The following is a 17,032-nucleotide window of genomic DNA, read 5'->3' as shown; positions in this document are numbered from 1 at the left end:
TATATATATTGTATATAAATAATAATATATTATATATATTGTATATAAATATATATATTGTATACAAATAATAATACAGTGCTCAAATATAGGAACATGATATTATAAATCTTATCAATCATAGTTCATCAACGAAAGCTCCGCTCCTTATTAGTTGAAAAGTTAGTATGAAAAAAAAAACAATCTGGTCTGAATTGAACCGTCTACCCAAGAGCGGATATATGGAAAGAAAAAAAAAAAGAAAGAAAAGGAAATTATTGATCACCCAAAACATCTCAGAGGTTATTTACAGGCATCTAAAAATTAAACATTTTGTGGGGAAATGACCCACTAGGGAAGTGTTGTCTCTCAGTCGGCCTCCCCTTTCTTCCCCCTTTCGGACATCCCTTGATCCACCCCTGCTACTGTACCTATAAGCTCTTATGTAGCTTAAAAATGAAGTGCAAGCCCTCAAGTTGTATGATATGAAGGGAGACAGACTAGTGGTATTAGATTAGTAACAATACCGTACTGGCCACTGTGGTCTAAACATTCATGATAGGTTATGATTTATAAAATCATGTTCCATATATATAAGCACTGTATTATCTACTTAATATACAGTAGAACCCCTCTCTTTGGACACCCCTATTAAGGTTAAACTCTTCCGTGAAACATGGGGAAATATATCTTTAACAATACAGCCAACCCCAATTAAGGGGACAGGGACACTTTTTGTGTGTGTAAAATGGTCAAATCAATACAATTTCACCACTATTAAGGGGACACTTTTGTATCAAAACAACTATATTCATTCAAATTTATGTTTTGACACATTTTGAGCAATAACCTAACATCAAACCAGAATTGTTTCCATCCTTAAAATGGGCATTGGATGTCTAGTGCATGTGTTACTTCATATAAATAAAATCTTGTCAATTTTAGCGAAAAAAGTAATAAAAAATAGGTTTTTTGGTAATTTTTTGGTCAGAAAATTAAAATAATAGAGTGCTTTCGATTGCATGACGACGGTAGGACGAAAAATGCAATGACGTCACTAAGAGTCATCTGCGCATGCGAGAACGTTAAGGTCACCTTGTGGAGTAGATTCTGGAATGCAATTTGGCCAAATCTATGCAATCTATGTATGCAGAGAACGTAGGACGCCAGGTAGGACGGGCACGCATGAGTGGTTCTGTTCTAGCGTCGCGTCGTCGCAAAAATCGAAAGCTCCCTAATGTGTAATCATGTACATCATTTGATAGATGATTTTAATAGCGTTTGTATGATACTAAATATATTGAAATTGAATCTTCAGAAGGCAACCAACTTCAAAATATCATTTTGGATAAGAACAATGTTTTAAATTATTTTTTATATGATATGTATGTTCTTCAGTTATCATCCCTAACATTTATTTAGGTATATTGTATATGATGTTGCTCAAGTGGAAATGAAGTATTTACTAACGGTGAAGTTCATCTACAAATAGATCGTCATCAACAAACTGTTTTCGTCTATTGTGAGGACACTATAATTATGTTGTACATATATGTTGGAAGCTGAGATAACGGAATGGAAATTGTGCTGATGTAAAGAATAATGTCTTTTTGCCAATGTATTTCTAGAAATACAATACAAATATTATAGGTATCACCTGCAAGGTAGTTATTATTTGTTAGGCCTATTAGTTATAGTTAGAATAAGCAAATAGCCTTTATTTGTGTGATGCAGAAAATTGGCATCTAGACCTGCCTGTAAAGCAAAAGTACCCTAGCCACATTATTATTATTATTGTTATTGTTATTGTTTAATATTGTTATTGTTTTTTTTTTTGGTTTTTTTTTTGGTTTTTTTTTTGGGTTTCACCCACTTTTATTCAACAATGATATAGGCATATACATATCATATACATAGGCATATTTTCAGTTTTCCTCCCCTTTTTTCCTTTTTACCTTCCTTTCATTTTTTATTATAACTTAAAAATCTTTAATTATTATTATTATTATTATTATTATTGTTGTTGTTGTTATTATTATTATTATTATTATTATTATTATTATTATTATTATTTTGTTAAAATATATTCTTTCATTTTCTTATTCTTGCACTATGTTCACTTTTTCTGGTAGTAACAAGACTTATGTGAATATTACATTACCTTATATACCTGCAGTATAATCATCTGCCCAACATTTTTTATTCTATTATAGTATTAAGACTGATGAATAAAAGAGAAAAAAAAAAAAGGGTCTTAGCACAAAATGAGACACATCGTTGATGAGAGTATATAAACATATGTAATTGCCAACATAGGTCAAAATCAATATTTTCATTAAATATTGGTCTTAAAGTTAAAATAAGTTGTTCTCTAAGATTTTGTGCTTCTCTTTCTATTGTTACTCTAATTTATCTTTAAATGCATATTTTTTTCAAAATGAGAGTCCCATATATCTAAACTGTAAATGAATAAAATAGAAAAAAGAAAAACTTCAAATAAATAAGAGAAAAGAAGTTCTTACCACAAAATGAGACACAACGTTGATGAGAGTATATCAACGTAATTACCAACATAGGTCAAAGTCAATATTTTCATTAAATATTGGTCTTGATTTTAAAGTTTGTTGAAATATTGTTATGGTAGTATACTTCTAAATTGATCTTTAAGATTTTGTGCTTCTATTTCTATTATTTGTTTATTGTTACTCTAATTTATCTTTAAAGGCATCAAATAAGAGTTCCATATATCTAAACATTAAAAGCTCACATCTCCATATCTTCGTATTAAAAGAAAGTCATTAAGGACCTCACATATATGCAGGACTACAGTACATCTTTGATTATTCATTCATTCATTCATTTTTTTAATTTTTTTTAAAGACTCTTGAATTGTATTGCTTATGAGCCCATCATGCATGGTCCTTATAGTTTATTATAATATGGATTGTAAATATTATTAAAAAAAACAAAAACAAAAACAAAACTACAGCTTTGGTGACAACCTGAATTTAATATCACATATCAAATACAAATGCTGTAGTAAGCTTACTGACACATGTTTTGTAAGGTTTTTGTGTAGCCCTCCTAAAGTAAAATTAATATGAACCTTTTGCAGAATTTTTTTTTGTTAAAATATGTTATAGCATTGAACTAAAAGAGAATCATTTCAATATGTTACATGCAGAACATGGCTTGCACCATGGAAACTTGTATTTCGAAGATGAATTAAACTCTTTACAGTTGATTTATATACGTTTGAAGTCTCATTATTTCACAACCTGTGATAGAGAAACATAGCAAGTACTGAAGACTTGTTTCCAGTGGGGTGGTTTTGGTGGTGAATGCAGAAGTACACTGGGGACAATCCCCTACTCTTTTTCGAAAATAGTGTACTGCGTTGTTTAACGTGCATATATGCCATTGCACACAGAAAAGATGGTGCCTTATCATAACTTGCATTTCAACATCCAGTTGAAATAGAAGGAGCACAGAGGCGCAGCCGGTTGGGGGGGGGGGGTTTCAAGGGAATCCTGACCCTCCTTCCTCAAATTATTTCAAAATTTAAAACCTGATTATAGTAGTAAATTATGGGTATGTGAAAAAATGTAATACAGTATATGATAATGTAAGCCATCCTTCTTTATTATGATTTACAGAATAAGAAAGGGACGCTTGACATTGCTTGCAGTAGGTACAGTATAGAACAACTATTTTAAATAGGAGAAATCAGAGGTTCATGTTTATAAAAGCATTATCCTTTGTTGGTGGAACGTGGAAAGAGTAAAATATCTCACTAAATTTATTTTCTTGCTTACACATTGCTAGGTTGATTTTTTGTTGGGCGGTGTTTTAAAAATTAACATGGCGAAACCTCGTAATTCCATTTTTTATCACATTAAATAACGAAAATGTTTCGGGACCTTCAGACCTTCAAATTTTACCCTGGCAGCACCCCTAGAGCAGCAGATAAAATTGAACCAGTAACAAAAGATCTGAAACATGCAATCATCTAAGATAATTGCATTTGTAATTGATTAATTTAAAATACAGCATAATGAATGTACAATACAGATGAAGCGAGTAATTTAGTATAATGTAAATAAATCCAGAGGTGACGGAACAGGGGGTGCTGCGTTATGGAGAGTAATGCGTGACCGGAAATGGTCTGCAGTCAGTTGGTTGTTACCATGCACCAGTGATGGAGTACAGGAAGATGAAACTATTTATGTAATGCATATGTAGACACTATAAATTGATAATGTTCCAGGGATCCTAATGTTGGAAAGAAAATCACACAGGGACAACATATTTTTTCTTACATTGGTTGTAACATGGAGTTGCTGTGTTTTGCTATGCTGTGTGATCAAAGACAGGGCCCACCCTGTCGAGGACGAACTGAAACAAATATTGTACTAACTTTGTCGTCTGTTTTCATCTGCTGGGTTCCACGCCCCCTCGGCCGAACCCGTTGTATTTAGCAACTACCTTTTATGTTAACATGTAGAACACTTAACAAAATAAGATCTGATGAATATATATCGCTGCGGAAAAGAAAATCACCTCAGATTCTGAATATTATTTATGGCACTTATTCATGAGTGGAGATTGTAACATTAAAAAATGTATAAACTTCTTGGGAACTCTAGCAAATTTATGAACGATCTTTCTATCTCGTATTTAAAAATAGCATGGCAACCGAGAAAAGATATTATGTATTGTATATCCTAATTTTTGATGAACGAAATTTATATGAACGAAATTGTCACTTACTTCGTTTTTTATTGTAAAAAGAAACGGTGTTTGACTTTATAAAAATTTTATCGTTCATCTTGATTCACCGTATTGTTTGTTTTGTTTCTGTTTACACTGCTGTTTAAAATGTTTTCTTTATGAACAATTGCTACGCGTGAGTCAATTGCTACGCGTAACGTGTGCCGCCGATAGAAATGCGTATTTTCTCAAATAAAGTATTATTATTATAAAGTATTAATATTACAGTTTAGATTTAGGGGAATACAATTTGAATATTTGTCATATGCCTAGCCTATCTGTTTTTTTATGTTTTTATTTATTTATTTATTAAAATAATTTTTCATACAATTTGGGGGGGGGGGGGGTATGTTTATATTTAACTTAAGCTGATTTTGATTTTCTTATACTACTTGTTACTATTTTTTTAAAGCGCGGTATTTATTTAAAAGATTTTCCGAACTGTACTTATCTGATAAACATTTCGGATGGTCTACTTATAAGTAAAATTTGGGAATCACAGAGAGATGTTACTTATTCCAAGGAAGGAAGTTATCCATTTTTCCCATTTGGTTGTGATATCATTGTTTACACAAGTTTTGAAATCATCCAAAAATGTATTTTCATGAAAAGATTTGTAGTTTCGAAATGTAATTGTTTTATGTTTGGGCCCAGGACGGTCAGTTTTAATGCATGTATAAATAAAAAGAATTGATCGCTTAGTGCAATATTAGCAACATCGGTAAAAACATGTTGTTCAGGAAAAGTACTCATGAGGTCAATACATGACGATGTCTTTTTTGCAAATCGAGTTATCTTGTGAACTAGTGTGAGAATAAACATATTTTCGATTGTTGGTATATAGTTGCCAACCTGAGAGATTTGAAATGCGTGACTACCAGTTGGCTGGGTGGGGTAGAGGAGACGAAGCCCCCAGGCGCTCCGACGATCAGAGCATGCATTTATAAGCTGTTTTAAAACGATTTCAGGGAGTGCTGCCAATATAATATTGACTATGCGTGTTTGATGCTAAATGACAACTGCAGTTTCAGTCACATAATCAACGGTTGCTGGGGGCAGATGCAGGATTTAGCGGTAGGGGGTGCGTGCAAAAATTTAAGGAAATAGTACCTGTAGATGGCCGGAAATGACACTTTTATAGTAAAATTCATCATCACATCACCATTAGTCAAAAGTATCAGCGATTTTCGGCAACCGCAGAGATCTAATTGGTAGGCCTATGTGTGTACACATAACACTTAAAAAACATTCCCTTTGATGTATTTACTTTACCTACTTCAAAGCCATGAGTCCACAAGCACATCTGAGCCCCACCATAGTTGGGGCCGAGGTGAGAAATTTTTTTAGGAAATAGTACCTTTAGATGGCCGGAAATGACACTTTTATACAGTACAATTCACCATTATCACACGATCATTATTTAGTCTAGATGAAGCGCCAGCAAATTACTCATGATTTTAATCAGGCATTTTCGGCAACAACAGAGATCTAATTAATACGAGTGATGTACCATAGAAAATAGAACTAAAGAAACACTTTCTTTGATGTATTTAAAATACTCGACCTACCTCAAAGCGGTGTGGCCACATTCAAATTTAAATATACTGAATGATGTGATCATAAAGCCGACGAAATCACACATTGCATGAAATTAACTAAAGAAATTAGGCCTATTAACTACAGCATAATTTGAGGAAAGAAACGTTTTCAACAATTAGGTTTATTATGTATGTATATAAATACATAAATAAATGGAAATACAGTAATAAAATATAGTTTAAATATAATTTATAGGCCTACAATGTTCATGGTTGTTTCAGGCTTCTTTTGATAAGACGGAAATTTCACTCACAAGGCTTTACATAGAAATTAACTATAAAAATCGAAAAGAAACTCCCACAAACAGGTTCCCACGCTCTTGGGGGTGAAGCAGACACATCCTTTGTACGCCGCCTTCAGGAATGTGGGCGCACTACTGCAGAGAGTGAAGTATTTCAGATGATAAAATCAGACTGGCTAATTTTAGGTGCAAACCCATGCCATGGCAGTGAATGTGTACGCGTGTGCTCACCTCTCGTCTGCTTATATTTTTAATTATTCAACTTGATTTAAGCTTTAACATTTCATTTACCGTATGTGGACAGGGCCCCTGGACCCCTGCCGGCAGGAGCGGATCCAGAAATGTCCGACAGGGGGATCGAAAATGGGGCTGATCGAAATAACTCCGCCGTGTAGGCGACAGACACCAGAATGTAACCCGAGGCGTTTTGGGCGACCAATTTTTCCCTTTTTTTAACTTTCCAAAAAGGTGTGGGGACTAGGGCCGCCCCCGGCGTCGAGCAGGCCCTCGGTCTCCTCCACCCTTTTTGACATTTCTGGATCTGCCCCGGATGGATCCATATCTGCGACTTGGATTTTAGGATGATGTACTACTCTTTGTAAATATTGTATATTAGGGACAACATGATGATGATGATGAAATATTGTTTGAAGGTTTGCATGTTGAAGTAATGCTGGCGGTATAACGTAGACAGTTCTGAAAAGATTTTTTTTTTTTTTTTTTTTTTTTTTTTTTTTTTTAGAAAGTCTGTTTTTTTTTTTTTTTTGTTGATAAATGAAATTACCAGCCGCGAAAACAAACATGTGAAATTCAGATATATTTGATTTAACAATTAAAATACCTCAACAAAACACACAATCATTTATTAGGAATCACTTAGACATTGATAATATATTTTTACTGCTTTGTACACTTGACTTTTCACTACCGATAGAACTGCAAGAAAAAAGAACATTGTTTTTGAATAACTAGGCCTACATACTGTAAAATTATATTCAAACTAATACAAATTTCCCAAACAATAACAATCGTAAAACTCAAATAACAATCATACTGAAAAATACAAAACAAAAGTATTATGCCTACACGGCTCATTCACCAACTCGGTCCTTGTCAACTCAGTCCTTAACCAACTCGGCCCATATACACCAATTTGGACCAACCGACTTTATAGAGTATACAATTTGTGGAAAGAAACGTTACAAGAATCCCATGGTACACTTGAAATTTATTAATAAATACTTTTTTTTTCTTGTTTTACAGAAGAAACAACGCAAATGTTATTTGAGACACGCCCATTTTATCATTTGTTGCGTTACCATTTACGATATGTATTTTAATCATGTTTATAATGTTTTAATAAAATGGAGATTTATGAAATAAGCATCAATAGTTGCCATACGTTTGTTTTTATTGTTTGTTACGTTTCCATTTACCATAAAAGTTCTGATCATGTTTCTAATTCTGTACAAGTACATTCATACTAAATGATATGATGAATAAAAATAAAGGAAATATATACGGTAGTATTCATACTTTCCATATAAAATTATTAATATGTTTGTTTATAACAGTACATTTTAATGGCCATTTTATGAGGCTTCTTTTATATTCATAAGCCTGACAAAATTACTCACCGAACTATTTCTCTGTTTATTTATTTATTTATTCCAAACCAACAGTGGATCATCGCTACTAACAGACAGGTATAAAAATCTAGCAAAAATCACAAACATCAGCTGCATAACTAGTATAATTTGCGATTCACACGTAACGGTAGTCTTGAGGTAAAGCAGACACATTGTATTTTCTTATTTGTTTCCATTTTTTATACAACATATTCTGGTTTTTATAAAATACACAAGTAAATGGAAATATATAAAGTAAGACTCGTCATTGTGATTCAATACTTTGATAAATATAATTATAGTTTTAATATAATTTATAAATAATGTTAATGGCCGTTTTGGACTTTTTTTATAGGCCTATTTAATAAGCCGGAAAATGAACTGCTCCGATGCTTTGCCTGGAAACTTAAGTCGGAAAATCGGAAATAAACTTTTCCCACAACCGGCACAGTATTCTTGATGATGAAGCAGACGCAGCATCTTTGTACGGAATTCCTTTGTACGCCGCCTTCAAGAATTTGGGCGCACTCTGCTAGAGTAGGCAGATGCTAAAAACAGATGGCAGTGGAAGGTGTCACGTGTTCGAATCTTCTGCTGTCTGCTGATCATGTTTATAAAATACACAAGTAAATGGAAACATGGTAAAATAATGGTTTTATAGGGTTTTTGGGGGGTTAATCTGGTTTGGAACAACCAGATGAAATTGTTTCAACATACGTAAAATATAGTTTTGATATTATATATAAAAACATAAAAACTAGCTTTCTGACACGGGGAAACCGAAATTAGAGATGGTCAGGATTCTAAAACCAACCTTTGAAAGGTCCAAAAATCAATAACAAGAATGTATTTGTGATTCGAAAGATGATAGGATCATCTTTGAGGATCTCAAAGACGGCATGCGGGTTTAATATTTTATTTTATATATTTATCGGTTTAATACTTGCGTTTCCATCCAGCGTTAGGCCCACGATTGTATAAATACGTAAAACATTAAAAACATTACTTTGTGGATACATAGTACAATAAAATTTACAATTAATAACAAAGCCAATAATTAATACATGGTAGAAGCGTCCTCGTCGAGGCCCTGGTTAACGCTAATTCTACCACCAACACACCTGTGGACAAATGGCAAGATTAACAAATAACATTAAAATACGTCAAAAGGCTACAATAATTACATTAACATTAAAACATAAAGTAAATTAACATGCCTACTGTAACGATACTCGTAAACGTAGTTACTTATTAAATCTAACTTTATTGAACTTAAGATCAAGGTGTGAGTTAGCGTTATCGTAACTCCTATAAGAGAGGGCGTCCTTCACATATTACTATCACAACATCTCCCTCCTTTGAAATTTACATAAATTGCTTTAGTCTGAATAGGAGGGTATACAAGTTAAGTTGATCATCTAGGTCCTATGTGATGTAGACCTATGAGTGATTATATCTCAATTATATGTGTTGCATGACTACGATGATCATTTGAATAAAACTTTTCTACTTGAAATTTTTCTGGAATTAATTTGGATTTTCACCGAGGCGTATATACAACCTTGATGTTTCTCTGTTGAATTTATATTATTCACAAAAAGAAATTAAATAAAAAAAAAAAAAAAACAAAAAACAACATATGATACCACTTTTCACTGGCGACGCAATGCAGCTCCTGTTGCAGTGCACGGTAGTGGAGCCCCGGGCTTATCCTGGGTATCTGCGTATACTTATATGGGGAGCAACATTGCCTCGATGGGATAATTGGTATTTGGATTTCTTCTGGGAATTTTTTGGATCTTGTTGGTTTAATTGTCTATGCGCCTTGAGCACCTTTGGTGGAGATGTGCGCTTTATAAATCTTTATTCATATTATTATTATTATTATTATTATTATTATTATTATTCATATTATTATTATTATTATTATTATTATTATTATTATTATTATTATTATTATTATTATTATTATTATTATTATTATTATTATTATTATTGTTATTGTTATTATTATTATTATTAATTATTATTATTATTATTATTATAGCAAATACGGCTTTGATTTTCATTTTTGTTAATTGTTGTAACGTTATTAAAACAATGGAAATACTTTAAAGTTTCACTTGTCAAATTGTGTATCAGCTCATAATTTTAACATCAACATTAAACTGCATTTTACCAACATGATCGCAAGATCCTAATACATAACCAATTGAATCTTGCGCACGTTGGTTACTTTCAGAACATAGTATAACGTTTCTGTAAAATTGGAACTTTTAAACAGTCGAAACGTCTGGTTGTAAAATATTTATTGTGTGCGATACACCGGTATGGTAATTAGTTCAGGGTTGGGCGCGGCAGGTTTGAATGCTAAAATCCATCAGTCGACAATAGTACGTTGATGCGGTTAGTCGTGTCTGATGCTATAGGATGATTAACCGAATTAAGGTAGGCGTATAGTTTGTTCTGTAATGAATTTGATCATGTAATGAATTTGTATTATTATAGTAGTAACAATAAATAAATAATCCAAAAATAAATATATATGTTGATGTTAATTACATTTCTTATAGTTGATAATAATGCTGTGATAATGTAGACTATTGCATTGTTCATGGTTGTAGCATTGCTTTATTAGTGATAATTACCTGTGTTAGTTAATGACTACGGTACTACTGTATATTGAATATTTTATGTTTATTGGAAAAAATAGTTTAGAACTCATAATTAGTTGGTATTTCGTTGTTTAATTTTGTAGCATAATAAAGTAGAATTTCCTATACTTGTGAGGACGGGGATTGGAAGATTTTAGTACCGTATCGTTTGCATCGTTAGGACTATTGTTGATCTGTAAGTCAAGATGGCCGATTATTTATTGAATTTCGGTATTGTCGTTTATGTAAGATTGATAATTGTGATTCTTATGACTATTACATCTTTGATCTAAAGAGAAAATTTAATTACCATAATGCCAATTCTATAAAACATGTGTTTTAGTTGTTGTTTACGAATGATTATTGTGTCTATTTGCTACAATATGACATTAAATACATTTAATGATGGTTATAATAGTCCTATTTAATTATTGTATGTATTTAACTGGTTCAGATTTAGTATAATATTGTGAGACCGATAATTGTTGCGTTGTCTTTGCAGGCTAATGATTGCCGTTAACTTGATGGGGTTTTTCATTTTCCCTTTGTTGGAAAATTTTGATGTTTCCTTGTTTCAATAAACGAAGTCGAACCGTTCTGCAGTTGTTTGTCTTTGTTTGAGTGTGATGACTGGCAGCGCGCGACAAAATGGTGTCAGAAGTGGGATTGGAGCAGTGATAGGAAGAGTCAAGTCCAGCAACGATCAACCCCAGCCAGTTTGACTGTAAAATTGATGTATCTTTTGATATCATAACTATTGTATATTGATAATTTGTATTCCTATGATTATATTATATATTTTTATATTTAAATGTATTTCCCCATAGTGCTTTTATAGTATTGTATGTAACTTGTAATTACAATTTATATTTGATTAGTATGGCTATGGGAGGTAAAGCTGCGGCTGGTTCTGAGGCCATGCCACCATGGGCTGAACAATTAGTGGGGGCAATTACGGGTGCATTTGGTAAGGTTTCAGGAGGTAGAAGTCTTCCTAAATTAAAGTTAGGGAAGTTCGGTGGTAGTAGTCCAGTGAAACCCGGGATACCTCTTTGATTGAATACTTATGTGAATTTGAAGAGTATTGTGAATATTATTGTCTTGATAATAGGGAGAGGGCCCAGACACTCTTAACCCACTTATATGGTCCAGCGAAGGATGAGATTCTTTGTCAGCCTCAGTCAGTTAAAGAGAATGTAACAGTCTGAAATAATTAAAAAATTAAAAGCAAGGTTTGGTTCTGGTGAAAAACTTCCAGCGTTGAGTAGTGAATTATATTTACGACAGCAACAGCAATGAGAGAATTTAGCTGATTTTAGTAATGCTTTATTAAGAATTTATGACAGGATGGAAGCCATTGCCAAACCAGAAGAGATTGCAGCTTTGAGGTTAATGAAGGATGCTACTCTAAAGGAAAGATTAATACAGGGATGTACTGATGATATTACCAGATTACAGTTGAGACAGATGGCGCTGAGTAACAATGGACAGACTTTTCTGGAAATGAGAACAGCACTGTTAGAACTGTTCCAGGATTTGGGTAGAAGTACGACGAAGGCGAAGGTATATGCTGCTCATCAAGAGAAGGAACAGTCGGATGCATCTGTAGTAAAACTTAAAGAGGAAGTGGAGGAATTGAAGGGTTTAGTGAAAGAGGTCGTAGGTGCGGTTAATGAGTTGAAACGACATGACCATGATCAATCAAATCGAGACATTACCTGTTTTACATGTGGGAATAAAGGTCACATTGCTAGATACTGCCGGCAACAAGTCTGTAGGCCTCATCTACCAAAGTGCTATTGTTGTGGACATGTTGGTCACAAGAAGAATGAGTGTAAGATTAAGAAGGTGACTTCTAACCCAGAGAAAGTGGTAGAGAAAAGTGTGACTACTGGAGGGTTTGAGGTAATGTCAAAAGTGCCAAATAATATCTAATTAGCCTTCTTATTTCTAGAAGTCCAGTAGCAGAAATAGACATAAATGGAGTACATACGAGTTGTGTCTTGGATACTGGAGTAGAGGCGAGCCTAATCTCATGGGAATATTATCTTAACCATCTGCAAGCTACCACAGGCAAACCAAAAGATACGTCGAATCTCATTAAAGTTGTTGGTGTTTCTGAGATCAGCATTCCTATTGTTGGTTATATTAAAGCACCAGTGAAGTTTGGTGAAATGATGGTAGATATTGGATTCCTAATTGTGAGGGAAGACGCAAGTGTTGCACGACAGAAACAGCATCCAGTGATATTAGGCTGCAATGCACTCAGACGTATGTTTCCTGGAAGAGAAGTGGGTAGCGATGGTATTATGTCTGCTCTACACTTAGATAATATGTCTAACCTAAACAAGAATAGAGTGCTAAAAACTGGAATAAAGTCTGAGTCTGTTCCTCCGTATACTATTAGAAGAGTAAGTTGTGAGGTAGAAGACCTATACTTTTGGGAAGGGAAAGATATTTTGATGGAAAGATGTGATGGATTTGGGGTAATAGGTGATGATCTCCAGTTTTATGAGGGTTGTACGAAAGTGAATGATCACACTGTAGATGTAATTATAGCAAATTGTACTTCAAAGAAGTGTGTGATGAGTCCTAGAACACCAATTGCTGAAATATTGGCGATAGAATCTAAATCAGAAGTAGTATTACGTAATCGTTATGGGATAGTAGAGGTTGGTGTTGCAGATGTAGTACAGCCTAGTCGACAAGATTTCCATCAATGTAAGGTTTCTGAAATAGGAAAAAACTCAATTACTCCATTAGATGCGGGATCCAAAGAAATTTTACATGAGTTACCAAAGGGAGTGTCTTTGGAAGGCCTAAACTTAGACGAAAAAACAGCACTAGAGGATCTTATTTATAGAAATGTTGATGGTTTTGCTGACGATGATATGGATTTTGGCTGCTGTGACGCGATTCCTCATAGCATCAAAACTAAGAAAGGACCAGCTATCAGGTTGCCATATCGCCGTATACCTCCAACTGAAGTACCGGAAATTAAAATGCTGTTACAAGATATGTTAGATCGGGGGGTAATTAGGCATTCGTCAAGCCCGTATGCGAGTCCAATTGTCCCTGTTAGGAAAACAGATGGCTCTGTAAGGTTGTGCATTGATTACCGTCAATTAAATTTGAATACTATAAGAGACTCATTCACTTTACCCCGGATAGAAGAAACTTTGGGAAGTTTGAGTGGATCAAAATATTTTTCGACATTAGATTTAGCAAGTGGGTATTTTCAAATTTTAATGGAGGAGTCGTCTATAGAGAAAACGGCGTTCCGTGTACCTTGGGGATTATTTGAATTCGTTCGTATGCCCCAGGGATTGGTAAATAGCCCCAGTACATTCCAAAGGGTGATGGAATTAATATTTGGTGACGTGAATTTTTCTAAGGTGGTTATATATTTGGATAATATTCTTGTATTCTCTGAAACTCTAGATGAGCATTTGGATAAATTAGGTGAAGTATTTAGTCGTTTGCGCAATTTCAATTTAAAATTGAAAGGGAAGAAATGTAAATTTCTGAGGCGAGAAGTACAGCATCTTGGACATGTAGTTTCAGAGAAGGGGGTATCAATGGATCCATCTAAAGTGTCTCGTATACGAGAGTGGCCTATTCCAACAACATGTGATGAGCTTCGGTCATTTTTAGGACTTGCGTCATACTATCGCAAGTTTGTTGATGCATTTGCACAGATTGCTGCGCCCCTGCATGCATTAGTAGGGCAAACTCAACGTCCATCAAGGAAAAGTTTGAGATACAAGAAGGTTGGACAGTTGCCGATGAAGTTTGAAAGGAATGCTGAAGCTCATGATTCATTTAACAAACTTAAGGAGTTATTGTCTACCAGTTCTAATTTATCCTGATTTTAGTAAAGAATTTATAGTGGAAGTTGATGCCAGCTTAAAGTGTATCGGGGCATGCTTGAATCAGAGGGATGATGCTGGTCGATTACATCCTATTGCCTATGCGAGCCGTGGCCTTCGCGGAGCAGAGAAGAATTATGGTGCAAGTTATAAATTAGAGCTCCTTGCGTTAAAATGGGCGTTGGCGGATAAATTTAGAGAATATTTAATAGGTGGACGTACAATTGTTTATACAGATCACAACCCTTTAGTTTACTTACAAACTGCAAAGTTCGGTACTGTGGAGCAAAGATGGGTAGCGAAGTTAGCGTTAGGGGGTTAACCGGGGGTTAGTAACAAGTGCGCGGATGCCTTGAGTAGATGTCCTATTAACATGAATAGTGAAGATTTACAATCTGTTTTTGTTGGAGTTGTAGGGTCAACATCAGCCTGATATTTCGGAAAATAATGGGAAAGTTAACGATGAAACTTGTTATAGCGAGAATAGTCCAGTCTCGACTGTATTTCCATCGTATACTATGAAACAGTTTTAGGATATGCAAGACGGGAATGAAATTCTGAAAGTAGTTAAAGATCTTTGGAAGGAGGGAAGATGGAAAAGGGGAGATACTCAGCCGGATGTGAAATCAGAGGTCAAAAGTTACATGAGGAAATCTGATCACTTTGAGGAAAGGGAAGGGGTTCTTTATCGTAAGACGTTGATTGAAGGTGAAGAGATTTGGCAACTATTAACTCCTAAATGTTTACGAAATTTAGTTATTGAAACAATCCATGATAAATGGGCTCATCAAGGGGTTAAGAGAACCATATCTTTACTACGTCGACGATGTTTTTCGCCAGGTCTTCACAGAGATGTGAAGCAACACATTAAAAAGTGTTCACATATTGGTAAGGCACCAATGCCTACGGTACGAACACCGATGCGACATTTATTAGCGTTTAGACCACTTGAGATATTAGCAATAGATTTTCTCAAACTTGACCGAGGTAGTGGTGGGTATGAAAATGTACTTGCACGTGCTTACTGATATATATACAAAATATTCTCAGGCTGTCCCATGCAAAGATAAATCAGCTAAGATGGTAGCAAATGTTTTACGAGATAACTGGTTTTCACATTACGGAATTCCTAATAAAATACATTTTGACCAGGGACGAGATTTCGAAGGGAAACTTATTGGTGAATTATGTAAATTATACTCTATAAAGAAAACGAGAACAAGTCCTTACCATCCCCAAGGGAATGGATAGGTAGAAAGATTTAATAGTACGTTGTGTAAAACTGATTCGTTCCCTTGATGAAACTGACCGACGTAATTGGCCAGATTTGCTATTTCATCTTGTGTTTATGTATAACACGACCCCACATAGAGTGACTGGTTTTTCACCCTTTCGTTTAATGCATGGACGCGAACCTAAAATTCCTCTTCATCATTTGTTAGGGCAGAGCCATGGAAATTGGGACTTCGATTTTATAAGTAGAAAAGCTGATGTAATGCGAAAAGTCAATCATTTGGCGAAAAGCAATATAGAAATGGCCGCTGAACAAAATAAGAAGCAGTGCGATGGAAAAAGTGTGGCTGATCCATTTAAGATCGGAGATAGAGTTTTATTAAAACGCATGGCATTCACAAGTAGACATAAATTACAGGATAAATATTATAGGGATCAGTATATAGTAATTGATATTAACAAGCAAAATGATGTGTATAACATTAAGCCTAGTAATGGTGGTCTGACGAAGAAAGTGAACCGTAATTTATTGATAGCAGATCCTGGAGGTGATTTATGCGATCCACCAGAGTTTTGGCCAAATCCAGAGATGTGTGAAGATCAGCGGAGTGATCAGAAATTGAGTTCATATGATAGAGTTAATACTAGATCTGATAATGATGCGATGGTGATTCTAGCAGTAGTGATTCCGTTATTGAGGGTTTTGTTATATTCCAGGATCCATTATGTAGGCCTATTCAAGGAGAAGAACTAGTAGAAACTCAACCTCGCAGGCGGTCTAAACTAGACCGGTCGGATTTGGAGGAAGGTGTCACATTTTTGCAGAATTTACCAGACCAACTTTTTCTAATGTATTTTTTGACGTAGATTACGAATCTGATTGTTGATCGGTCCGGGGAGGGGCTTTTTCGAGATATGTGGGGTCAAAGGTCAAATCTGGCATATTTAAGGAAGGGGGTCACAAAAGTGAATTAGTGTACCAAAATAATGTTTTCTAATGTAATTTAGGTCATAGATTCCAAAAATGACAGTAAATTGGACAGGTATGGAGTCGTTCAA

General features: G+C 34.5%; 1 protein-coding gene across 1 annotated transcript in view; it reads left to right on the top strand.

Moving 5' to 3' along the window:
- LOC117100893 (poly [ADP-ribose] polymerase 1-like) overlaps positions 1 to 3,227 on the top strand; it is a 144,769-nt gene extending 141,542 nt beyond the window's left edge. The window contains exon 23 of the mRNA XM_033240724.1: positions 1,402 to 3,227. Within this exon, the coding sequence (XP_033096615.1) occupies positions 1,402 to 1,471 (70 nt within the window). The 3' untranslated portion in view covers positions 1,472 to 3,227. The remainder of the gene's footprint in view (positions 1 to 1,401) is intronic.
- The last annotated feature ends 13,805 nt before the right edge of the window (positions 3,228 to 17,032 follow it).

The sequence above is a fragment of the Anneissia japonica genome, unplaced genomic scaffold (genome assembly GCF_011630105.1).
Source record: "Anneissia japonica isolate Jap-2015-1 unplaced genomic scaffold, ASM1163010v1 scaffold287858_len863314_cov180, whole genome shotgun sequence".
Classification (NCBI taxonomy): Eukaryota; Metazoa; Echinodermata; class Crinoidea; order Comatulida; family Comatulidae; genus Anneissia; species Anneissia japonica.
Note: the sequence above shows the minus strand (reverse complement) of the source record. Positions and strands in the feature narration are given on the sequence as shown.